The 24,903-nt window shown below is 40.9% G+C and overlaps 1 protein-coding gene and 1 non-coding gene across 3 annotated transcripts in view; both read left to right on the top strand.

The window, feature by feature from the left end:
- OGT (O-linked N-acetylglucosamine (GlcNAc) transferase) overlaps nt 1-24,903 on the top strand; it is a 40,434-nt gene that overhangs the window by 821 nt on the left and 14,710 nt on the right. The window contains exons 2-17 of one of the 2 annotated variants that reach the window (XM_033105431.1): nt 2,135-2,285; nt 3,109-3,352; nt 9,598-9,666; nt 12,918-13,034; nt 15,328-15,407; nt 15,954-16,149; nt 16,404-16,544; nt 17,124-17,224; nt 17,394-17,547; nt 17,632-17,733; nt 17,939-18,118; nt 18,817-18,975; nt 19,130-19,219; nt 23,931-24,056; nt 24,472-24,642; nt 24,756-24,872. In XM_033105431.1, coding sequence (XP_032961322.1) covers nt 2,135-2,285; nt 3,109-3,352; nt 9,598-9,666; nt 12,918-13,034; nt 15,328-15,407; nt 15,954-16,149; nt 16,404-16,544; nt 17,124-17,224; nt 17,394-17,547; nt 17,632-17,733; nt 17,939-18,118; nt 18,817-18,975; nt 19,130-19,219; nt 23,931-24,056; nt 24,472-24,642; nt 24,756-24,872 — 2,198 coding nt within the window. Of the gene's footprint in view, nt 1-2,104; nt 2,286-3,108; nt 3,353-9,597; nt 9,667-12,917; nt 13,035-15,327; nt 15,408-15,953; nt 16,150-16,403; nt 16,545-17,123; nt 17,225-17,393; nt 17,548-17,631; nt 17,734-17,938; nt 18,119-18,816; nt 18,976-19,129; nt 19,220-23,930; nt 24,057-24,471; nt 24,643-24,755; nt 24,873-24,903 lie in introns of both variants that reach the window. The other variant, XM_033105343.1, reaches the window with a different exon arrangement.
- Nucleotides 6,858-6,961, top strand: LOC117030284 (U6 spliceosomal RNA). Its single transcript, XR_004424353.1, has one exon. It is a non-coding gene; the product is annotated as a U6 spliceosomal RNA (small nuclear RNA).

Here is a 24,903-nt window from a genome sequence, read left to right as displayed (position 1 = left end):
AGATGGGAAATTTCCAGCACTTCCGTTTGCCATCGCCCAGTCCCCCCCTCTGCCCCCAGTCTGGGTTTCCCACCGGCCCTCTGTCCCCTCCCGCGGGGAACCACACCCTTTCCTCGCGACGTTGCCAGCCTGCGGTCCACTTCCTACCCTTGGGCAGAAACCAGCTCGGTGCCGGTGCCTTGGCGTGGACCACGTTGCCGGCCGGATTCTCGCTTTGTGTTACTTTCTCCCTGTATTCCTCCGCCGCCGCCTCTGGGTCCTCCATCCCCATTCTTGAGCTCAGTTACCTCTTTATTCACAGGGCATGCATTTTTTTTAAGTTTTCATTCCTGCTTGAAGAGTTTGTAAAGCAACTGGAGTGTGGCTGCACAAGTGCAAGGCGGTTGCCCTTTAGACAATCCAGTCGAGAGCATTTGGTACTAAAAATAAGAAAACAACCAAATTCATAGGAGTGCCCTTCAGCTGCCTTTGCCTATTGAGGCTATCGGGGCGGGGCGAGGGATTGGGCTGCAGTTCTAAGGTTTCTCAGCAGGTTTTTTTTGTTGTTTCTCACTTGAGATCTGTCAAGGGTTTTATTTATTGTTTTCGGACATTGTGCAGTAAGCCGTATCTTATCCTTGATTGTGGGATGAATAATCAGCGTTCCCCTCCCTCCCAGGCATTTTTGAAGATTTCAGATTTCTGCTAGCTTGCCCTTTTCTGAATGTTATTTTGAGGAAGTTGTCATTTCAAAGGTGAAAAAATACATAAGACGCTTTGACAAGCAGTGTGCTAAAATGAGTTAGGAACTTCTAAAGAGTTGTCTGAAATGTAATTTTTAGTTTCCATTAGAGATAGATACAATGTCTCCCAGATTTGCGTGCAAGTCTTTCTGCTCTTCTGTTAGTGGTCAGTTATGTATTCTGTTCAGGAAATTTGCTTCACTTTTCTGAGTATACAGGTCACTTGCCAGCTCTAATGATTGTAGAGCTCGGCTTAAATTTGAGCTGGCCACTATGACCTTGCTAGCATTTAAGTAATTTGTACAGTTTCCCATTCCATCCATCTGGTTACATTCTCAGTAATGTATCCTCGTTTAAGTTCAAGTATCACAGTTGAGACTTAGGCAGTTTGTTGTGTCCCAGGGGAGGGGGGGCTTTAGCTGTGCCCTTTATCTGAATGAAGTCACTCAAGACACGGCACTTTATCCAATGGTTTCATGTTTTAGCTTTTTCCCATGCTTTGTAAAAATCATTGCAGTTATAGGTAACTGCTTGGTTTATATTGGGTTGTTTGCAGTGTCTTCGTCAGTCCTTTAGTCAGTGTGAGCTCTTTGCAAAATGCTAGTGTTAAACCAGCGTGGGTGGGATTTAGCTAATTCGGTCTCACTGTGAGTTTGGGGTACTAGGGGAGCAGTATAATCCTGTGTCTTTATTTAAAATGTTTGATGACCCCTTTAAATGTATTGGCTCTTGACAGATGAATTCACCTTGTTTATCATCTGTTTTAAAAATAGCACCTTGACTTGTATTTTTTTCTTCCCTTATGCTTATTACTGGTGTCCTTAATTAAAACCAAGTAAGTTGTGAAATACACAAAAACATCAAGGTAATTTTAAGAGTTAAAACACATCTGGCTTCCCCACACAAGTTAAGAGATGGCTTATTACCAATACCCTGCCCTCCACAAATCCAACCTAAAACATGAGGCAAAGTATTGCGTTTCCCAGTAGGTTATTCTGATGTCATCAAATCTTTGTGATGTGCAAATGACATGTTTTATATTTTGTTTTTATGTTAACTATAAAGGAATAATGTTTAGTGATTCTTTAGGATCTCTGATTTATAATTTACAAAGTTTTTCTGGTCATAAAATGTAATCTCATTTGGAAACATTTTTGTCTAGTCTGGGAAAGAAAGTTAATGGGTGAACTCTAAAAATGCCAACTCTGCACCTGAGGTTAATGTAGGGGTATAAATAATGCGCAGAACACTCTAGTGCTTTACATAGTTTCAAGCATTTTCATCTTTAAGTTTAATAGACCATGTTTTTGCATTTTTTTGTTTGCATTTCTAACTTTTTGTTTTCCCCCCTCCTTCCCTCAAATGTTTTGATGATTCTCCAGAACCAACGAAACGTATGCTTTCCTTCCAAGGGTTAGCTGAGTTGGCACATCGGGAATATCAGGCAGGAGATTTTGAGGCAGCTGAGAGACACTGCATGCAGCTGTGGAGACAAGAGCCAGACAATACTGGTGTGCTTTTATTACTTTCATCTATCCACTTCCAGTGTCGAAGGCTGGACAGGTAGGAGACGTGGGTGCCTCTGCTGGTTGCTGCCTCTGGGTGCTGAGCTTGAAAAGTGATCCTTAAATATTTGAACTGGAAATTTTCCCAGCACTGGGTTTCAACTGAGCCACCAACGCACATCTGCTCTCGTGTCCACTTGTGACATGCCCAGCTGCCAGTTTTTCTCCCTCCTTTTGTGTTGGTGGTTATATTATCAGTATGACTAGGGACCTGGTCTAGGTTTTTCCACCTATTTCTGCTGCTTTCTTAACTCTGTTCACGTAATAAATATTAGTATACATCTGAGCATCCAGTCTCACCTTTGTAAGACAGGTCATCTGAAGAGGCGGAATACTCAGAAATCATGGCTTATATGCTGTGGTAGGAGGCACCCTTATGGTTCAGGTCGCAAAGGCCATCCGTCATTAAGTCGTTTAGCTAATGAAGGGAAGAATCTTCTTAGCTTTCTAATAAATTGTCATTCTGGTTTATTTACATATTTAAAGATGGGTGCAATTAAGTCTTAACAGATGGAAAATGAGACTCATGCACGTAGCATTTTCAGTCTTGGTTTCCAGTGCAGCAGTTTGGGAAGAAGACTCTAGAAGGCATTTTATCTCATAAAGAAAAAGGGTGTTCCAATTTGAAATCTGGAGTACCTCCACTTCTGAAAAACTTAGATTTTCAAATTTTTTCCAACATGCTAAAGTTAAAAGATGATGTTATTGTTACATAATTAGCAATAGCATAGGGTCTTCAGAAACTGTTTGAGTTGCATATGGGCCATACATTCTTTCTCTAACATGCACACCCATCCATCAACACTTTTCGCCTTTTCCAGATCTGCTCACTTTAGCACTCTGGCAATTAAACAGAACCCTCTTCTGGCAGAAGCCTATTCGAATTTGGGGAATGTGTACAAGGAAAGAGGACAGTTGCAGGAAGCAATTGAGCATTACCGGCATGCATTGCGTCTCAAACCTGATTTCATCGATGGTTATATTAACCTGGCAGCCGCATTGGTAGCAGCAGGTGACATGGAAGGAGCAGTACAAGCTTACGTCTCTGCTCTTCAGTACAATCCTGTGAGTACAGTTTTAATGGTTATTTTTTTCTCTTCACAAAAGCCCGGAAATAATCATAGTTTGATATTTCAGGCACTAAAATAGGTTTTTGCATGGGACAAAGTCAAGAGATTAGAAATGTTTGCCTACTTAAAATGGTGAAATTGCTTTGACCAGGTCTGTGTCATGTTTTTAAAAATATGTTTTATCTAGCAAGTTATGTTAGAAAGCACGAACGTTATCCTTATTGCAAGAAACTATGTCTATTGTTACAAGGCCTGCAAAAGTACAGCACACACGACATTGTTTCTTTGGGCTGTTTTCATTATACTTGGGTAAATTCTGATAGGTGTTTGCAATAGTTAGTTGATTTTCAAGGAATAGTGGATAAAGGGCCTTAATCTTATAATATAGAATAATTAAAACAAGATGCCAATATATGGATCAGTGTCAGGAAAACTAGGCTGCAAAATTCATTCCTCAATGTCCTACTCTCATTCTTTTTCAACATAATTAGAAGTGGTAGAGTTGAAGTGATAGTATCTGCAGCAGGCTTTTGATTAGTTCTTAAAAACAGCTAAATTGCAGGTGTTTTCTGGGGAACAAGTGAGGCCCAGCTGGCAGACATTAAGTTCTGTATTAGGGTCTCTGAGAGATACACAAAAAGAGTAAGACTTGCCCTCAGAAGTTTTGATGTAGTTAGGGAAAGAAGATAGATACAAACTTAAGACGGAAGTGGTAAAGAGGGATGGAAGGAATCTAGAAAAAATTTAAGAATACATTTCCAAGCTACATTGTCAACATTTAGTTTTGCAACAACCCTGGAAGTGGTTAATGATGAACTATTATAACTACCATTTATTGGATGTTTACTTTGTGCTCAGACGCTGTGCCAGTTGCTTCCGACATCAGACATTGCTCTTAATGCTCACAATGGTTGTTCAAAATATGTGTTGTTATTTTCAGATTTACCAAGTAAAAAAAACAGCCTCAGGGGTTATGTAATTTTCTTGGGATCACACAGCTAGTAGTGGTGTTGGGGATATTAAAACCTGAGCGTGAATATCTTGAAAGCAAACATTGAGGAGAGAAGAAAAAATAAAAAGGGGATGATGATGTGCTCAGAGGGTACCCACCCCCCAAGGCAGCCCTTGAGCTGTGTGAAACCCATTAATCTTACCCTGCTCTGCCTTAATCTCTATTCTACAGGTTAGGGAACTGAAGCTTCATTTAGTAGTTTGCGCAAAGTTCTGAATTCACTTTTTATCATGACATCTGTTACCAGTTACTTTTTCAGTTAATTCGGAGAGTTTAAAATTATTATTTTTTTTAATTCATTGCGTTTTGTGTGGATACAGTGAAAAGTCTCCCAGCTACCCTTCTTGGAGGTAGCCAAGGAAACCAATTTCTTATGTATTCTTTCAGAGATACTCACTGCATATCGATGTAAATTCGAGTGCGTTTTTGTAATTTTTATTGTACTATCCAGTGAGTTACCCACAAAAAGTTTCAGAGACCCCTGTTGCATGTGCTGCCACTGGGGCTCGCTCGGATCCTGTTCTTGCAAGGCCCAGGGCTCACTTGTGCATGTACCTAGTTGTCATAGTAAGTTCTTTCCCTTTACTAATCAGGGTTGGTTTCAACCTTCACTTGTCCATTGAGAGTAAGCTCATGTGTGCCGTCTTCCAGAGCTGTGGCCCTAAACATCTTGAACTCCAATCCCCTTGGCTCAGGTTTCTAGTTACCTACATGTGTAGCAGAGCCATTGTTGCCACTCGCAGTATACCAAACCGTAGGGGTATGATGAGAAGGGAAACCTGAAGTGGGAGACAGAACCATGCTTTTCAGTGTCTAACCTGTTAACAGGAAGCTTCTCATTCTGCCCTACCGAAGACGGAAGATACATGTTTCCCCGGAAATAAGACCTAGCCGGACCATCAGCTCTAATGAGTCTTTTGGAGCAAAAATTACTGTGAGACCCGGTCTTATTTTACTTTACTATACTATCAAATAATAATTATAAATAATATAATATAATACCAGGTCTTATAGTAATTTTTATTCCAAAAGATGCATTAGAGCTGATGGTCCGGCTAGGTCTTATTTTCAGGGAAACACGGTAGTACTGAAATAAGTCACGGGACTGCCTGCCTTTCCCAGTAAGATGAAAAGGGGATTGTGTACACTGCCTTGATTTCACCTAAACGTGCCATAGTGATCACGTTTTATTTCAGGATATCCAGTCTTAACTAGATTTTTTAGCGTCCAAAGCCTTTGTTAGTGCAGTACTGACAGAATCTTGAGTCTGTTCCTAAATTGTGCTCTTGTTGGCAGTGCATTGTTGGCCCGAATCACAGATGTAGTTGACTTTCTCTCAGAAATATTGAAAGAAACTCAAGAGTATTTTGGTTTTGCGGCATGTTAAGGTAGTGTTCTTGGTAACATGTTTCAGCAGTGTTTATCTTTTTAGGTGAATGATGTGTCAATTTAGAAGTTGTTTTGTGACTTCATTGTAGAAGTGACTTTTAAGACACATAGAGCTAGTCCATATTTTTACATTCTGGATTGTCTTTTGTCCTGTTGGATGACTTCATAATGTCACTAGAATTTTAGTCCATCGTATTTGACGATTCTATTGTAGCTGGTAACCTTCACATGATAGCTCACTAGAGTTGCCCATACCCGCCTATCCCTTTTATGAATTATCTCTACAGTGTCCTTGTCAATGGCTGTAGTCCTGAATTCTCTGAGGAGCTGTTTCTGAGTCTATGGGTTGTTGAACCATCTCTTCTGCTTTGATTGTGGATGCGTAGCACTGAGGTACTGGCATCCTGGCCATAAAGTTACTGTCCCAGCCATCCTGACCAGTAACTTGTTACTGTCACAAGCCTCACGTACACAGCTACACTGTAGAAAACCACTTATTTCTATTCCTTTCAGCTCTGCTGTTGAAATTTGCCGTGCAGATGTCACATTTAAATATTTGAGTGCTTACTGTGTGTACAGGGCTTTGTTAGGAACTGGGGAGACGAGTTGGGGAAAAGTTGTGGGTTATGAAACAGGACCTGACCCATGAAGGATAAAAGATGTAAGCTCCTCGCATGATTATTGTTAGAGAATACGAATCAGAAGACTTTCTTGAGTGGGTGCTTCGAACTTAAGCATTCTGTAGGAAGGTCAATAGCAAGTAGACTTTCTTGGCTGAAGTGGTGAGTCAAGCAGTAACAAGAAGTGAAGGTAAGGGAGAGTCAGTTGGGAGATTTAGAAAGAAAAGAGGCTGAGGAGTTTGAATTTAATTTGAGAGGTACTTCAGAACTGTAGGTTTTCATCAACCTGGTTTTACTTCATGAGTATGTGTGTGTACAGCTAGGGGGGTGGGGGGCCCCTAGGAGGAAGTACAGGAAGTAGATGCTGTCTAAGGAGGGGTGGTCATACAGGAAATTCTTACTCATTTCCATCTCCTTTATTCATACTATTTTTCCTTGTTGACAATGCCCTCCTCCTTTGTCTCTTAAAAATCCTACTTGTGCTCGCTTCGGCAGCTCATGTACTAAATTTGTAACCATACAGAGATTAGCATGGCCCCTGTGCAAGGATGACGTGTAAATTCGTGAGACGTTCCATATTTTTGATACAGAAAACAAGCTGATGGTTGCCAGATGGGGGGCTAGGTGAGAAAGGGGAAGGGATTCAGAAGTACAAATTGGTAGTCACAAAACTGTCATGCGGATGTACAGCACAGGGAATAGAGTCAATAATATTGTAGTAACTGTATGGTGCCAGGTGGGTACTAGACTAATTGGGGGGATCACTTCGTAGGTTATATAAATGTCTAACCACTACACTGTACACCTGAAACTAATGTAAAATAATATTGAATGTCAACTGGAAAAAATAAGTCCTACTCATCTTTTAAGGCCCAGCCTACATTTCTTTTTTGAGGTCATTCTCTAAAATTCTCTACCACCATGTGGGCATTTAATATCTATGTGTCTTGTCTTTCCACATAGATTGTAATCCCCTCTAGGGTAAGGATTCTATTAATTTCTTCCCTCTACAGTTCCAAGCATATTATTGAATTGATTAAAGGTTTGCATTAAAGGTATTAACTTGGGAATGGATAGAATGGGCCAGGTTTGAGAAATGTAATTCTCTTAGCAGACACGGTTTTTTGTTTTTTATTTTTTGATGAATGAAGCAGAATTGATGTCTTAGGTTTTGAACTTTTGGGAGAATAGATGTATTTTTGAATTTTCTAGAAATTAGCTGTTCATGCATAAAGGTTTAGATCCCCAAGTGGGAGAATTGGATTTCACTGTTATATTTAAGATGATATGTTTTGCCTTTTCCTAAAACTTCCTTATTGATTATCTTACAGTGAGCTTGAAGATAATCTACTTTTACTATGGTCATTGTGTTAACTTGCTTTAGCGTGCTCTAATGGAACTGGATGACTATATATAGATGCGTACACTGTCAGGTCTTAGATGGCATTCATCCCAGAGTATGGAAACTAGAGGGTAAAATTATGCAACAGTTGGCTACAATGTATAGCCCATTAGGTCATTGTGGAAGAATTATTACAAGCCTTCTGATTATTATGGCCCAGAAAAGACAGAGGGGTTGGTAAAAGTCCAAAGCTGTGCATAACCACAGTAATCAGGTGTAGTAGAAGGAGCTTGCATGAGCAGATTGGATTGTTCAGTCATGGTCCGCCAAAACAAAGGGTAACCCTTAAAGCTTAGGGAGGAAATCATACAAAGTATAGATAGCAAGGTTATAGAATTAATTACTTCTGAGAGTATGAATAGGGTTAAAAAGTGCTTCGGCTCATTAGTGGAGGAGAAGTATGTAATAAGATTAATGGGCATCTATGATGTTTGGAGAGTTAATATTAGCTTCTTGTGCCTGAGGTTGTTGGAGATTGCCATCCTCTCCCAAACAGCAGTCGTTGCTCGATGGATAGTCACATTGGGGTGATCATGGAGCTGACTCCTGTGGCCAAGCACAGGGTTCCGTGGCAGCCTGTCGGCTGGCTGACATTTGGTTCACCTGATAGATGATAATATACAGTCAGAAAAACTGTTTGTTGGTACAGTGAACCACCTGATTCTGGAAACCAGATACAGTTGCACATAGAATAATACATATGAGATGCTTCGGCGCAGTTCACAAAATTTCACTTTCTAGGCCTTAATTTAAGGCTCTCCCACCCATGTAACAGTTTGGAATGATGAGTCTGCCCCTATTGCCATTATCTCTGCTTGTGGACTGCTTTGAGTGACAAAGGCAAATAAGGACATAAAAATTTAAGCTCACTGTTCTCATGACGTGTCTTTCATACTAATGAAGGGACTGGTGAGTCAGATGAGTAGCTACACAATTGTGCTGCTAATCAAAAGCAGAGTCAACTGCTTTTCATTATTCACCCACTCAACTCTAATGGCCCTTAATACTAATGGGTAATCTAGTGGCAGGTGCCAGGATTGAAGCTTTGGTTGGATGGTAATCTTAATGGTGAAATGAAGTCAGGGTTTCTAAATATGTTTGAGAGTCTAAGGGTAGGTCTGAGAGCTAATCATGGCTAAATCCTTTTTCCCACTATAGAAAATTTTTGGCCCTTGACAATAGGAATGATTCATCCTAATCTTGAACAAAATAGTTGAACAGACACTACATTTTTTTTTTTAAGCACGACTGACATTTGGGGAGAGGAAAAGCTATACTGTGTTTTCCTGAAAATATGACCTAGCTGGACAATCAGCTCTAATGCGTCTTTTGGAGCAAAAATTAATATAAGACCCGGTCTTATTTTACTGTAAGACCGGGTATAATACAATATGATATAAATCTTTTATCTGAAACTGTTGGGATCAAATGCATTTCAAAATTCAGAATTTTTAGGATTTTAGAAAGATGGTAATAGCATGTATGAAACTCCCAGGTGGGTCTGGAGCAGCACCTTCTAGTAAAACACATTCATATTTCTGCAGCAAAAGGTCTGAGTATTTACACCAAATGGGATCAACAAACTCTGTGAATAACTTTGTACCCGTTCAGGTCAGGATTAATCATCAGATGAGTTTTAGGAACTTTCTGGAATTTGGAATCGAGGGTGAGAGATTGTCGTTCTGTACTTAAATTTGTCATGCAGTGTCTTCAGTTGACAGAATAAAATGATAGGAAGCTAGATGCGGAAATAAGTATTTCAAGATATTTTTGGTCGAGAAAGAGTGTAATTAATGACGGTATCTCTGGGTTTCTAGGATTTGTACTGTGTTCGCAGTGACCTGGGGAACCTGCTCAAAGCCCTGGGTCGCTTGGAAGAAGCCAAGGTAGGTGTTTGATAGAACACATTTAAACATCAGTGTTATGAAAATGTGTACTTTTTGCCAAGTCTTCAACTCTCCATTGAGCTATCTTCACAAACCAGTCCTATGAAACCGAGGAAAACTGACGGCACGAAGCGCCTCAGACTAGAGCAGGGCCAGGCTTTGGCATATCTGTTCTAAATCTGGGGGTAAAGCATGAAGCTGAACATTTGGGAGCCTTTCTGCTGAGCTAGATCATCTCTATAACAGTGGGCTCCGTCATGCTCTTATGTGGGAATAAATAACATTGCTTCAAATCTGAGGCTTGCCTGCTGGGTGACAAGCAGAGCGCCTGTGATTTGGCTCAAGACTCCTATATGATGCAGGTGCCATTGAAAGTGCTGCTCTTCTAAGTCCTTTGTGGCTTGTAAGTGGAGAAGAATTTCATCCAAATGTTACCCTGTAATACTGGCATTTAAATTCTTGTTTAACCTTCCTCCCTTCATCTTCCTCACCCTTTTTACAGTGGAAGAAAGGCTGTTAAAATGATTGCAAATTAATAATTGGAACATCCTGTCCCTTCTTGTCTCCCCCTCCCCCAAGTTCCTTTCCTCCCTTTTCCAGTCCTAGTTGTCTACCTTCTTTTCTTTACTTCCTTCTTTTACTCCTCCCCACCCTACCTCCTTAAAAAAAAAAAGTCAGAAGGACAAAGCTGGTTTGTTTGGGAAATGGACTGATCGAAAGAAAACTTGCCAAAGTGGAAAGGTGGCTTTTAGCATTCTGTGTTTCCAAATAATGAATTTGAACACCAGGTTGGGTTATTAAAGCTTTTGGCATAATTTTAAATTAAATTTATAAATGAAATTGTCTTGTTACAAGCCACCTTACGCAACCGCGCTGCAGGGGTGAGGAGTGGGGAGAAACCAGAATGCTTCTGAAACTCCCACCTGTTGCTCTGAGCCCCACGCGCATGCTGATGCGTGGAGTGTATGCGCAGCGTAGCTGTCTGTTTGACTGCTTCACCCAGGGAGGGAGAAGGCTTTTCAGCACCACATCGTGGTAAAAGGCACTAGTTTTAAGTGCGTAGCTCATAAATTCTGCTGACACTTTGGATTAACCTTATGTAGGTTTCCATCTGATGAACTCTAATTGATTTCAATCTTACCTGACAAATGCAATTGGTAATTTATAGAACAAATATTTGATAAGCTCCTATTAATTGTCACCCCACCAAGCGGACAGCTAACATGAATTGCACTTCACTGCAGCTTTAGAGATCGGTTTAGGCTGAGACATTGCGCCTGCCTTAGGTTGCTGACTTCTTTATTTCAGAGCTCTGGAGACACCTAGTTTGAAAAATGTTATTCTGTTTTTGTGAGAACTTAGTGAACAAGAAAATACTCTTGAGTGAAATGCAATGTATTTCTTTTGTAATCAGTGCATTTGAAAATTCAAGCCAGCATATTCCTAGTAGATGAAGCAAAATTAACTTGTCTTTGTAGAACACGCAGAGCCTTTCTTCCAGCAAAAATCCCTGCTGTATGCAATAGCCCTGATTAACCCTCTCCCTTCTGCATGTTCCCATGTTACAGACTTGAGACTGTCCTCATTCCCATATGTAATAGACATCCAAAGAATTTCAATTGCTTTGTTGAACTTTTACTAATGATCTTGTTTTTATTTTCTCTCTTGTTTTTGGTTTTTCACCATTGATATTGTATTTAGAAGGTTTCAGGTGGGTGAAACCTCCTATTCCATGCGTAAGGTGCCTCGCTGAAGGGAGCTCGAGGCCTGGATCTAGGGCAGACACACACCTCCTCCTCTTCCAGCAAGGAACGCACCGAAAAGTCACATGATGGGAAATATGGTAACGGGTTTGTAACTGCCACAGCAAAACGATTTGCCTCCATGCCTGAATCTTCTGTCTTGTGGCTTCAGAAACAGCTTAAAATAATTTTCTTTACAAGCAAGTTATGTAAGAGAATGTTTTATACTATAGCCACAATTCTGTCAAAGATAAGTAAAAGTTAATTGATATTAAAAATGATTAGAGATAATTTTCTAGTAAAAGCTTCTAACTCTTCTCGTTGTTCATTTTTTTCCTTTTTTCTTCTTTGTTTGGATTGCAGCATTCTGCTCTTCTGATGATGCGCTGTGACCCTGCAGTAGCGCAAAGGCTGCGCAGCGTTAATGCGCCATGCGTGCGAATGAGCCCCTGTGAACGGTTGACTAGATGAGTAATCTGATTGACTGGCTCCCTCAGTCCTATTCTGTAGCCTTTTTGGATAAAATTGGGTTGTAACATACCTCGAGTCCAACTAATCTCATGAAACAAATATTCTCTATGGGCCTGTCTAGTAGATTAATGGATCTGGTTGGCCGTTTGCTGCGTCTAGGGGTGTTCTATGGAGCGCAGCAGTTCGCAGCGACCGCGCAGTGCGATGCTGTTAGGTTGCGCAAGCGATGTTTGCGCTCGCATTACAGGGACCTCAACCTAGGTGCAATCCTGTCATACGAGGTTTCAGCTTCAGTCCCCAGTGGGAGATAGGGGCATTGGGAGGATGTGACTTGGAGCCTGTCTTTAGGATATCTGACTTGGCACGAAAACGTTTCTCAGCGTAGTTTTGGTGTTAGTGAGGAATATTACTGGTTAGAGCAGCATTTCCCAAAATGTGTTGCACAGTATTCTAATCAAATGCCCAGTGAAAGAAGAGGTCCATGGTCAACTGAGGTCAGGGAACCCTGTATGTGCTATTCAAGGCCTAGGGAAGCCCCTTAGTTTTGTTTTCCTAGTTGATTTGATCATGAACTCCTTTTTTTCCCAGTGATGCCTATTAACACCTCGGAGGACACACTTTGGGAAAGGGGGGTGGGGGTGGTGGGAAGACTTGGCCTTAAGTGGTGCCCTCTAGCGATCACTTGAGAACATGACAAGAGCCCCTGCGTGTTGCGATAAGATAAGCGGAGCATAGTCTTCAGGCAGCTGACTTCTCGGATGAGTGCCAGTGTAAGGGTTGGTCATTGGTTGGCAGAACTGAACATGGTGGTTTGCACCTGGGTTCTGGTGGCGCAGGCGCAGGAGCAGCCAGCTGTGGCAGCGCATTAGTTTTGGCGCAAGCGAGCCTATGCTGCAGGGTCACTTTTGGCTGGTCAGAGAAGGAATAATGATATCACCTTCTTCCTCCCCCCCCCAATCTTTTTTTTTCCCTTTACAAATTTTCCCCTTTCCCTTTACCTCCTTCCCCTCCCATCTTCTTTCATTAACCCCTCCTAAGGCGTGTTATTTGAAAGCAATTGAGACGCAACCGAACTTTGCAGTAGCTTGGAGTAATCTTGGCTGTGTTTTCAATGCACAAGGGGAAATTTGGCTTGCAATTCATCACTTTGAAAAGGTTAGTCATTAAATTAAAAATTGGTATTCATAAAGTTCATGTTTGCAGGATGTTTTTACTAGAACTAAATAATGGGCCTTACTTAAGCAGTGTTACAACACCTTTGTTTCTCTGACACTATCGCAGTGTTTGTTGGGTTGTATATGATATGGCAGTTTCCACTTTTGCATTGGAAATGTACTTTAGTAAATAAAAACCCTGTTTTTAAAAATAGGCAGCTTTACTGTAAAGAAGCAGGGCTTCTTGGCAAAAAGGCTGATTCCAGCTATTGGACAGGAAATGTACAAAATGAATCTGGAGTGTCTCGTCATATCAGAAAGCAGGGAAGCTTTGATATATTACTTTGATTGTGTCGAAAGGACTCAGGAGGCAGCTGGAAGAGGCTCCCACTGGCTAAAAATGGGACTTAAGCATCAGTAGGAATCGTCACTGAAGTACAGTGAAACTTGTCAAATATGTTGAAATCCATGAATTCATAATTATACTCAGAAGAAATTCAGTGGTCACCTTTGGAAGATAAGGAGCAACTCATTTTGAAAACTGGTTGGAAAGAGAAGAATAAATCATATGACCCCCTCCCTTGTATGAACCGGACCTCAGGATAACCCAGTAGTCGATAAGAGGAAGGTTCTCTTTGCACAAGTCGTACAGCTACTGGATGAAGAAGGATTGATAGAATCAGAGTATCGCCTCTAATAGAGTTAGAAATTTACCAGTGACAGAAAAGGGACAGTCTGACATTCTGTACCTTGTGGTAGAGTAAACAGTTCCACCAGGGAAGTGGCCTTAAAGAAAAAGAAAAGAACCCAAATCTGATTAAGCTTGTGTCTCTACCAATTTACAGGGAATACGTGGGATAGGGGAACATGTTAAAGGATGCTATAGGGATGCAGCGGGCAAAATCAAAGTCATGGCCAGCTGCACAGGACAGTGACCGGATTTTTTTCAGCAAATTACAGAAATAAAAATGGAGGCTTAAAGCACATTTAATTTAAAAGATGAAAAGAAACTCACAAAGACATGTTGACAAATTGTATGGGTCTTATTTGGATCTTGAATCAAAGTTGGTCAGGAATTGGACCACTGAATGGATATCTGGTAGAAGGAATTGCTGTCACTTTTTTAGGTGTTACATTGGTACTATGGCTATGTTGGGAGGAAAAAGTATTCTATCTAGTCCCTGAGATACATTCTGAAATATTTTCGGGTAGACTGAGATGTCTGGGATTAGCTTCAAAATGATCTGGGAAGAGAGGGAGTTAGGTTGCTAAATAAGATTTAATATGATTTATTAATTGTTGAAGTTGAATAACGGAGACCTGGGAGTTTGTTAGATTCCTCTGCTTTGGTACATGTTTGAAATTTTTCCTAATAAAGAGTTAAAAGTTTGGGGGTGGACATCTGTCACTGTAGCCAATCTTAAGTTAAGTGCATCATGCAGTCTTTAGTATAGAGTTGTCATCTGAGTGACGCAGAGGTGTTCTTCATGAATCTTGAATGTGTTCACAGTTAACTGCCTTTGCCTCTTCAGTGTTCGTTATTACATGAGAGCAGCACCTACCTCTCTTGCTCAGTGGTTCTCTACCTTGGTTGCACATGAGCAGCTCATAAAAGATACGTATGTCCTGGCTCCATCTTCAGAGGGTCTGATTTAACTGGCCTGTCATGGAGCCCAGGCACCTTTTAGGAGGTGAATTCTTCGTATACTGCCAGGGTTGAAAATCACTGCTCTAGATATAGCTGGCCATGTTTTAAGACAACTTCACAACTACTTGGATGAAACCATTTAATGGTTAGTATCTCCTTGAAGTAATGTACCTTACTGAGTATAGAACTCTTAATTCCATAGCTTACTGAGGTCTTACTGAGCATGCAGTTGTAGTTACTGGGGTACATATTTTTTTTCAGTTAGAGCTTGCTGCTGCTTCCTGCCATTATGTTTTAGAAGAATTAGGTTGATTAATCGTGAATAAAATAGGGCCAACCATCGGAAGTATTCAGCTCGATGAAATTGGAGTAGACCCAATTTAAAATTTTTCCCTTCAGGACACGATTTGCTCTTATATTACATGAGAAGTTATTTTGATAACATTGAGATTTGTGAATAATGAACAATGAGTAGGTACTAAAATAATTGCGTTTTGAAAATGAAAGACATAAGATTTAATTATACTAGAAAATGTAATTTGTTAGAGGTCTAAATGTATCTCAGAATAAAAAAAAAAAACACCTGTAATTCAGAAGTTGATCTGAAATCCTAACTTGCTCTAAGTAATTGTTTTATAATTTTTAGGCTGTCACACTTGATCCCAATTTCCTGGATGCTTATATTAATTTAGGAAATGTCTTGAAAGAAGCACGGATTTTTGACAGGTGAGAGGATGTTCTATTTGATAGATTTTTCTGTAGTCGTATTGACACTTGAGAGTTTAGACTGAAATTATGACAGTGGTCCATTGAAATAACATTTCCCTTTCTAGTATGTTGCTTTTCCCTGATCGTGTCTGCTGTGTTACCTTTTATTTATAAGTATTGTTGCCTGACTTCACTGTTGGCCTTCCACAAACCCATTATCTTTCTCACTAGTTCAGTTGAAATTTTCTTTCTTGTAGAAATGTCGAAATGGTTATTTTTTAGACTAACTTATTCCTTTGATCCGAGTCAGAAAGCTAAGTAAATCCTGACTTTCAACTTTTTTTGTTGGTGTCAACGGAAAGCCTATTTCTTGTGTGGGAATAGAAAACTTTTCAGTGTAAAGGTGTATTTCATAAAGGTGCAATTTTGACTTGAGGTTAAGTATAGGATAGCATGAATGAATGGTAACTAATTACAGTTGATATTCATTGGTATAGTGTAGCATGAATTAATTGTAGCAGAGCATCCATTGGAAGTCAGCTGCATTGTGTGTGTCATTTACAGAGCTGTGGCAGCTTACCTTCGTGCCCTGAGCCTGAGCCCCAATCACGCGGTGGTGCATGGCAACCTGGCTTGTGTATACTACGAGCAGGGCCTGATCGATCTGGCGATCGACACCTACAGGCGAGCTATTGAACTGCAGCCACATTTCCCCGATGCTTACTGCAACCTCGCCAACGCGCTCAAAGAGAAGGGCAGTGTAAGGATTTTTTTCACTCTATTTCCTTGTTACCTGGTCGGATTAAAAAAGTCTGTTTTGGTACATGTTGTGTTAAGTATTGAGGCGGTAAATTGTTTTCCTTTGGAGTTTCGGTTGAGAGGAAAAAAGCAGAAATACTGATTTTTCTGGAATCTTACCAGCCATTAGGCTTAACGAAGCAATTGTAGAATAATATCAGTGGTGGTCCTGTGTTTCCTCTGTACAAGTTTTGAATAGTTCATTTTGTGTTCTAGGTTGCCGAAGCGGAAGACTGTTACAATACAGCTCTCCGACTATGTCCCACCCATGCAGACTCGCTGAATAACCTCGCCAATATCAAACGAGAACAGGGGAACATTGAGGAGGCAGTCCGCTTGTATCGCAAAGCATTAGAAGTATGTTGAGGGTGGTGTGGCTGGGTGTTTTGTCTATGTGATAGCAGACGGAAGGCAGTTAAGTTCACCATGTCCTCCACCTCTTGGAAAACGAGTGGTTGAATCATTCATTGAACCAATAATCGAGTACATAAGGGATGAGTGAGGTCCTGTGTGACGTTTAAGAAAATCCCTACATTGAGTTGATTATTCTGTGGGTAGATAAGATCTGCACAGAAAAATTGGACCATAAGCTACACTTCAAGAGAAGTTGCCGATAAGGACATCATTTCAGTGCCTGATGGCTGTCATGGTGGTTGGTAGGTGGGGCGGGAGTTCAGAAGCCAGAGGTGTCAGAAGACAGAGACTCTGGAGTGACTGGCGCCAGCTAAGATGAAGAGAGGTCTACTTCCTGTTTTGAATGGGGAGAGGTGTGAAATAAAAATAAAGAAGAGGCAGGCTTTGGGCTCCTGGGCTTTGCAGGACGAAGAGACTTGGAGAAGGTGGAGGAGAGAATGGTGGGGATGTGAAGGTGTTGCAGTGAGTACCACTGCTGTTTGAGCAGCTTTTGTAAACCTCAATTTTCTGGACTCTTTCTAGGTCTTCCCAGAATTTGCTGCTGCCCATTCAAATCTAGCAAGTGTACTGCAACAGCAGGGGAAACTGCAGGAAGCCCTGATGCATTATAAGGAGGCTATTCGGTGAGAGACTCCCAGCCTTAGTTCATTTTCTTTACGTTTTTAAATGTTTGGCATTTGCATATTTGGCTTGTGGTGAAATAAACAGACTTGGTAACCACAGACTAAACTCCCATTGCAGGGAGTTAAGGCTTCTATACTGGGTAAACACAACCTGTGTCCTCTCCTTTAGAATCAGCCCCACCTTTGCTGACGCCTACTCTAACATGGGGAACACGCTAAAGGAGATGCAGGATGTCCAGGGGGCCTTGCAGTGCTACACTCGTGCCATTCAGATTAACCCTGCGTTTGCAGATGCCCACAGCAATCTGGCTTCCATTCACAAGGTACTTCCGTTTACTGTAATATGCCATCTTAGTGCCTGATGTTTAATGTTAGGAAAAATTGTAACCATTCCACTCTATTTCTAGGATTCAGGGAATATTCCAGAAGCAATAGCTTCTTACCGCACTGCTCTGAAACTTAAACCTGATTTTCCTGATGCTTATTGTAACTTGGCTCATTGCCTGCAGGTAAAGAATAATAGGCCAGTAATTGGCTTTTAGTGTTGCAATCACTTTTGAATTGTTATGTACCATATTAATCAAAGGCTGCCTGGAGACAGGAGACAGTGTTTTTAGAAGGTTATCTAACTGACAGTACTTTAGGCCACAGACACATAAAATGTTACATCCTGGGCTAGGGCTTTCTGTATAACTTCTTTTTTGCCTTCTCTAGATTGTCTGTGATTGGACAGACTATGATGAGCGAATGAAGAAGTTGGTCAGTATCGTGGCTGACCAGTTAGAGAAGAATAGGTTGCCCTCTGTGCATCCTCACCATAGCATGCTGTATCCTCTTTCTCATGGCTTCAGGAAGGCTATTGCTGAGAGGCATGGGAACCTCTGCTTAGATAAGGTGCGAGTCTTTTAATCTTTTTGTTGAAAATTAAAGCACAGACAGAAACCACATGAATCAAATATATTGCTCTGTGAGTTATCACAAAGTGTGAATACCATCTAAGATGAGAAATGAAACTTTGTCAGCCACCCAGAGGCCCTTTCTTCCATTGTGTCCTGTTTCAGTCAGAGCCCAGTCCACCCATAAAGTGGAATTCTTAATTGAAATACTAACGATAGACTGGTGGTGTTTTTCCTTTAATATGAAAACTAATGTTTAATAAAGTGTTTGGTATTTTATACCACTCACCTTTGAGAATCAGAGCACTACATACTTGATCAAAGGTGGGAATTTGCTCGGCATGATATATTGGAGTGCTAGGTGTAATTCTGTGGTTGGTTGGTTTGTTTTTTTAAATGCTTCCCTACAGAATTTTCTAAAATGCAGGGTATGTCATGCTTTGTCTACACTGCCTCCTTTCTACAAGTTTTAGATTTGCTCGGGCTATTTCTGAGGGAACATGTCAAAGTATGAAGCATAGTATATAAAATGCTAAGGTTGCATTGAACTGGCTATATGAATTATATGAAGTATTCTGGGCAAACCATGCCCAACAGGTGTGAGGTACAGGTTTGGTGTGTTTTTAGTCATTTTTCCTAGGTGAAAATTTACATATAGATGCAACTTGACTAACAAGCGTTGGATTCCATTGGTAGATTAATGTCCTTCATAAGCCACCATATGAACATCCAAAAGACTTGAAGCTCAGTGATGGTCGACTGCGGGTAGGATATGTGAGTTCTGACTTTGGGAATCATCCTACTTCTCACCTTATGCAGTCTATCCCTGGCATGCACAATCCTGATAAATTTGAGGTAAGACTAGTATTTCCCTAGGGTCGCTATTGGTTCATAAAACACAACAAACAAACCCACAGTGGTGGCTTTATTGTCACCATTGGGGATTCAGCCCCGTGTCTTTTGGAAAGATTTGAGCCAGGGTTAGTAAACACAGTGTGCTGCCTTTCAGGTATTCTGTTATGCCCTGAGCCCAGATGATGGCACAAACTTCCGAGTGAAGGTGATGGCAGAAGCCAATCATTTCATTGATCTTTCTCAGGTAGGTGAAACGCTTACACTTCCAACTTTTAATTTTCAGCAAATAGTGTATGAAACTATTGGCGTATAGCTTGTGTTTTTCATGACAGGTATTTAACCTCAGCTACAACATATGGGCAGTTGCTTTGATCTTAATTCTTTGATCATTTACATTTGTAATCTGCATGGATTTTGCTGAGGTTGCAAATGAAAAAGAAATGTGGTATATTTGGGCTTGAACATAAAATGTTTCTGAAGATTGAGCCAGGACTTGTGACACTTGATACTAAATACTACTTGAATCAATTGAACAAAATGGTGGCTTGGAAGAAGACTTAAATAAATAGGTCATTTAAAGAAAGTAGATATACCTTCTTTAGATGACCTGTTTTTCATGGGCCTTTGGTTATCTTTATTTCTATATTTGGCTCTATTGCTATTTCGTCTAGGAGTGTAAGTTTTGTGGTAAATTAAAAGATTGAAACCTTGTGAGGGAATTAATTTGCTGAGGGTGTAGACTAGAGTTTTTTTTTTGGGACTCCGTTGGCTGCTTTGGTAACTAATAGTGGTATGCAGTATACAGTACATCTAGTAATTAATACATGAATCATTGAAGCCCTAGCGGAAGGGTTGTGAGACTCGTCATTTAATAAATAATATGCAATAGAGCTGTTGCTTTGGAAATATACCCGACCATTTTTGATGTAGGGTTGAAGTCTCTGTGACCAAGAAGCAAATCGCCGTCCACTTCTGAGGTCTTTAGGGCCTCACTACTTATTGACTGAAGTCTGAACTCTTCAGCATAGCCTTCACAACCTTTCTTAAGTTTGACCTCAACCTTGCTTGCCAATACTTTTCTTTTTTAAAAAAACTTTTATTTATTTAAGTGTGTTTTTCCGGGACCCATCAGTTCCAAGTCAAGTATTTGTTTCAATCTAGTTGTGGAGGGCACAGCTCACAGTGGCCCAGGGGGGGTTGAACTGGGAACCTTGGTGTTAAGAGCGCAGAGCTCTAACCAACTGAGCTCACCGGCCGCCCCCTGCCAATACTTTTTAACCACCCATCACCCATGTATACCCTATACAGAATGGAAGTGATCTACTCACCGTTTTTTAAACCTACCATACACTATACTCTGGTTCTGTATTTATACTATTCTCTACCAAGATTGTATTCTGTGCAGCTCCCTCAAACTCCTGTCCATCTTTGAAGGCCCATTTCAGATACTAACTCCTCTATGAAGCCTTGGTACTCGTTCGATGTAGAAGTAAACTCTTCTGTACAGTTGACCCTTGAACAATGCTGGGGTTAGGGGTACCGACCCCCATGCAGCCAGAAATCCACGTATCACTTTTCACTGCAGAAACTTAACTACTACTAGCCTACTGATGACTGGAAGCCTTACTGATGATAGAAACAATCAATTAACACCTATTTTATGTGCTACATGAATTATATACTGTGCTCTTATAATAAAGTAAACTAGAGAAAATCATAAGAGAAATTACATTTACAGTACTATATTGATACTGTAAGTTTATGTCGTCTGTTTACAGGATAAATCGTCTTTCTGTCAGTACCTACATCAATATCATCTGATACGATGCAAAACACTGTGGATGTTATACATATTACTAACACTAGACCTCAAAACTGAAAAGATAATGTAAAAAAATAAACATTTATTTACAGGTATAACGATTCATGCATTGGGAATGAGGAAGCAGCAGTGTGATTGCTTTATGGCAGCCTAGTGTCATTGATACGATTGGTTCACAGTAGCCTAGCCTGTACACTAATCACTGACTCCTTATAAAATATTTATGACATACAGTATTACAGTCATAGTCATAATACACTATTGGAAACATTGTTTCATTTTTAAAAAAAAAATCAATCACCTGTAATGATAGGCTGATACGCAGTTTTTTCAATTACAAGAGAGAGGCATACTATATGGTAATGTAATTCTTTGAAAGCAAAGTTATAAAACAGTAAGGAAACTAGCACCTTAATTTTATAGTACATAGCCCTTACCTTGTGCCTACATAAGGATAGGCGATCCATGTCCACTCAAATCTTGCACACGGTGTTCTACAGTGATGAATACTTAGGCGACAATGATGGTGGCACAGAACCGTCTCATACAGTTCTTAGATTTTCACACGAAGACACCCGCACACAACAGATAAGTGTATTAACTGTACCGCATGATGACGCTTTCCTGTGAAGTGGAAGTGGATCATCATGAGGTCTTCATTCTCGTGGTCTTCACGTTGAATAGGCGGAGGAAGAGGAGGGGCTGCTTTTGCCGGCTGGGGGTGGAGGCGGGGGAGGTGGCATGGGAGGCAGCAGAGGCAGGTACCCTTGGTGTAACTATGGAAGGACATTTTGCTTTTTCATTTCCCTCAAAATGTTTCTATATGGTCCCACTCCTTCTTCCACCGTTTGCTGTAGTTTCAGTGCCCGTGTCATAAAAGAAGTCAGAGGCAGTCCTGAGTAATCAGCTCCCTCCTGCCCACTGTCTAATGTCAGTTGTTCTCCGGCACTGCTGTTTCTCCGTCGTCTTCTCGTCGCCTGGCCCTGGTTCGGAAGCGCTCATTGCCACCAAGTCATCTTCTGTTAATTCCTCTGGTGTGGTGGCTGATAGCTCTTGAATTTCTCCAAGATCCATATCTTGGAACCCCCCACCTTTTTGCCACATCTACAGTCTCTCCCGTGATTTCCTCGATGGGCTCTGTCGTGAATCCTGTGAGGTCATGCAGCATCTGGACTCGGTTTTCTCCAGCAGGAATTAATATTGTTCCGGGCTTCATGGCTTTCACGGCTTTTTGTGTAACAACAATGCACCTTCGGTGATGTAATCCTTCCAGACTTCCACGATGTTCTCTCTGTGGGATTCTCTTCCCTGGTGTTGACAGTCCTTTCCATAGAGACCATGTGTGATGAGCCCTAACGTCCTATGACCCCCTGAGCTAGAGGCTGAATTAGAGATGTTGTGTTTGGGGCAAGGAGGTCGCTTCAGTGCCTTTGTGTTGAAGTCATGGTGTCCTGGACTGCCAGGGGCGCTGTCCAGCATCAAAAGGACTTAAAGGCAGTCCCTTGTTGGCCAGGTACTTCCTGACCTCAGGGACAAAGCATTGACGGAACCAATCCAGGAAAAGGGTTCCTATTGTCCAGGCCTTCTTGGAAAACCAAAAGCCTGGCAACTGGTGTTATCTTTTCCCTTCAAGGCTCCAGGGGAGCAGCTTACAGATCAGGGCAGTCCTGATCATTAACCCAACTGCGTTGGCACAGAACAGTAGAGTTAGCCTGGCCCTTCCTGCCTTAAATCCTGTGCTCACTTCTCTTCCTTACTAAGGAATGTCCTTTGTGGCTTATTTTTCCAGAAGAGGGCGCTTTCTCTGCATCAAAACCTGTTCAAGCAGATATCCTTTCTTCTTAGTGATTTTTCCGAATGGCGTCTGGGAACTCGTCTGCTGCCTCTTGGTTGGCAGTAGCTGCTTCTCCTGTTATCCTGACTTTTTTTTAAGCAAAAACTTCTTAATAAAATTATCAAACCATACTTTGCTGGCATTGAATTCTCCAACTTGAGCTCCTTCATCTTCCTTTTGCTTCGTCACATGATGATGACTTCGCTTTTTCTCGAATCATAAGTCACTAGATAAGCCTTTCTTAGAGCAATCCTGCACCCACATAAAAGCTGCATTTTCAGTATGAGATAAAAAGGTATTTCACAAAACATGCAAGGTTTTTGAGCCTGCTGGCAAAGCTGCAGTGATGACTTCACGAATGCCTTTTTTATTTTATCATGGTCCTTATGCTGGATTCATTCATCTTGAAATGGTGGCAACCACAGCTGCAGACCTCAATCTACGGTACATACCAAGCAATTGAACTTTTTCTTGTAATGTCATGACTTTTCTCTGCTTGGGAGCACTGCCAGCATCACTGGTGGCACTTTGTGGGTCCCAGGTTTACAGTATTGCACTAAACACGATGCAAAATATGCGAGAACCACAAGAGATCGCTTTTCACTGTGACATGCAATTCACTGGAGAAACGAACTGCTTGCGCTGATGGGACTAGTGTCACGAGGCGTTGTAAGCCGACACTTAGCAACAGTTGAGCTCATGGCACTTCGTAGGAAGGTAGCTACGAAATTATTGCAGTAGTGTGGTGTGTCCTACAGTTAATTTTACGCAGTTATGATGTAATACTGCATCTTTGTTTACATTTCTCTCAATTGCAGATGGAGTCATGTATGGTGTGTGTGTGTGTGTGTTGATGAATTTTAACTATAGTTTGTATGTTTATGGTAGTAAATGATAAAATGGACTAATGGACTAGTATCTACATATATTTTATGCATTCATGGCATAGCTAACTTTTTCTCATTTTTTAAAATAGTTCTAGGCTATATGATTTGTCTGGGAGTTTTTTCAAATTGTCACAAATCTCCAAAAAATTTTCCAGCATATTTATTGGGAAAAAACCCCAGGTATAAGTGGACCCTCATGATCCAAACCTGTGTTGTTCAAGGGTCAACTATATTCTGTTTCTGTAATGCTTTGGGGCCTTTTAATGGCACTTAACCATATTTTTACCCTACACTAGTGTAATTTGTGCACCTAACACTTCGGCATCTGGGAATGTGAGTTCTCTTTAGTGCCATTAAAACTAATTGAATCAGTCTGAGAGTATACATAGCGAGTTCTTTTTTTATTCCATAGATTCCATGCAATGGAAAAGCAGCCGATCGCATCCATCAGGATGGCATACACATCCTTGTAAATATGAATGGTTATACCAAGGGTGCTCGAAATGAACTCTTTGCTCTCAGGCCAGCTCCTATTCAGGTAAAGAAATTAATAGTAATTGCTCACAATGTGTATTGGGCTAAAAAGACAGTGATGTGCTTTGCCCCTCTGGTTGCCTGTCATTGGAAGCACTAGGGAGGACGTGCTTGACTAGGGGGTGGGGTGGGAAGCATAGTTCTTGATAATGCACGGGATCAGAGAACTGTGTAAGTAGAACACAGTGGCCACAGATACGTATATACGGAGACGTGCAGGTCACAGTTGGCTATAAATAGTTGTTCTGTTTTATGAATTGGAAAAACATTTTAGCACTTAGAAGGTTAAGTCTAAAATACTACTTGACTGCTCTTGACAACTGAAGTCAGTCCTCCTTGTTTGTCTGTCTGTTTATTTAATTTTGAACCGTTTGGATGAAGGTTCTTAGTTTTTGATCGGATTTTTTTTCCCCTTTTAGGCAATGTGGCTGGGATACCCTGGGACTAGTGGTGCACTTTTCATGGATTATATCATCACTGATCAGGAAACTTCACCGGCTGAAGTTGCTGAGCAATATTCTGAGAAACTGGCTTATATGCCCCACACTTTCTTTATCGGTGATCATGCCAATATGTTCCCTCATCTGAAGGTAGGTAGAAAAACAGTGCTATGGGGGAATCGCAAAGAACTGTAGTCATTTATTTTCTTGCTGTTGTCCCTATGCATCCTAAAAGACATGTCTGAAATCTGTTTTTCCCTTAGAAAAAGGCAGTCATCGATTTTAAGTCCAATGGACACATTTATGACAATCGGATTGTTCTGAATGGCATCGACCTCAAAGCATTTCTTGATAGTCTCCCAGATGTGAAAATTGTTAAGGTCAGACCCTGGTCAATATTGTCACTGAAAT

The sequence above is a fragment of the Rhinolophus ferrumequinum genome, chromosome X, assembly GCF_004115265.2.
Source record: "Rhinolophus ferrumequinum isolate MPI-CBG mRhiFer1 chromosome X, mRhiFer1_v1.p, whole genome shotgun sequence".
Lineage (NCBI taxonomy): Eukaryota > Metazoa > Chordata > Mammalia > Chiroptera > Rhinolophidae > Rhinolophus > Rhinolophus ferrumequinum.
This window is presented reverse-complemented; position numbering and strand designations above follow the sequence as displayed.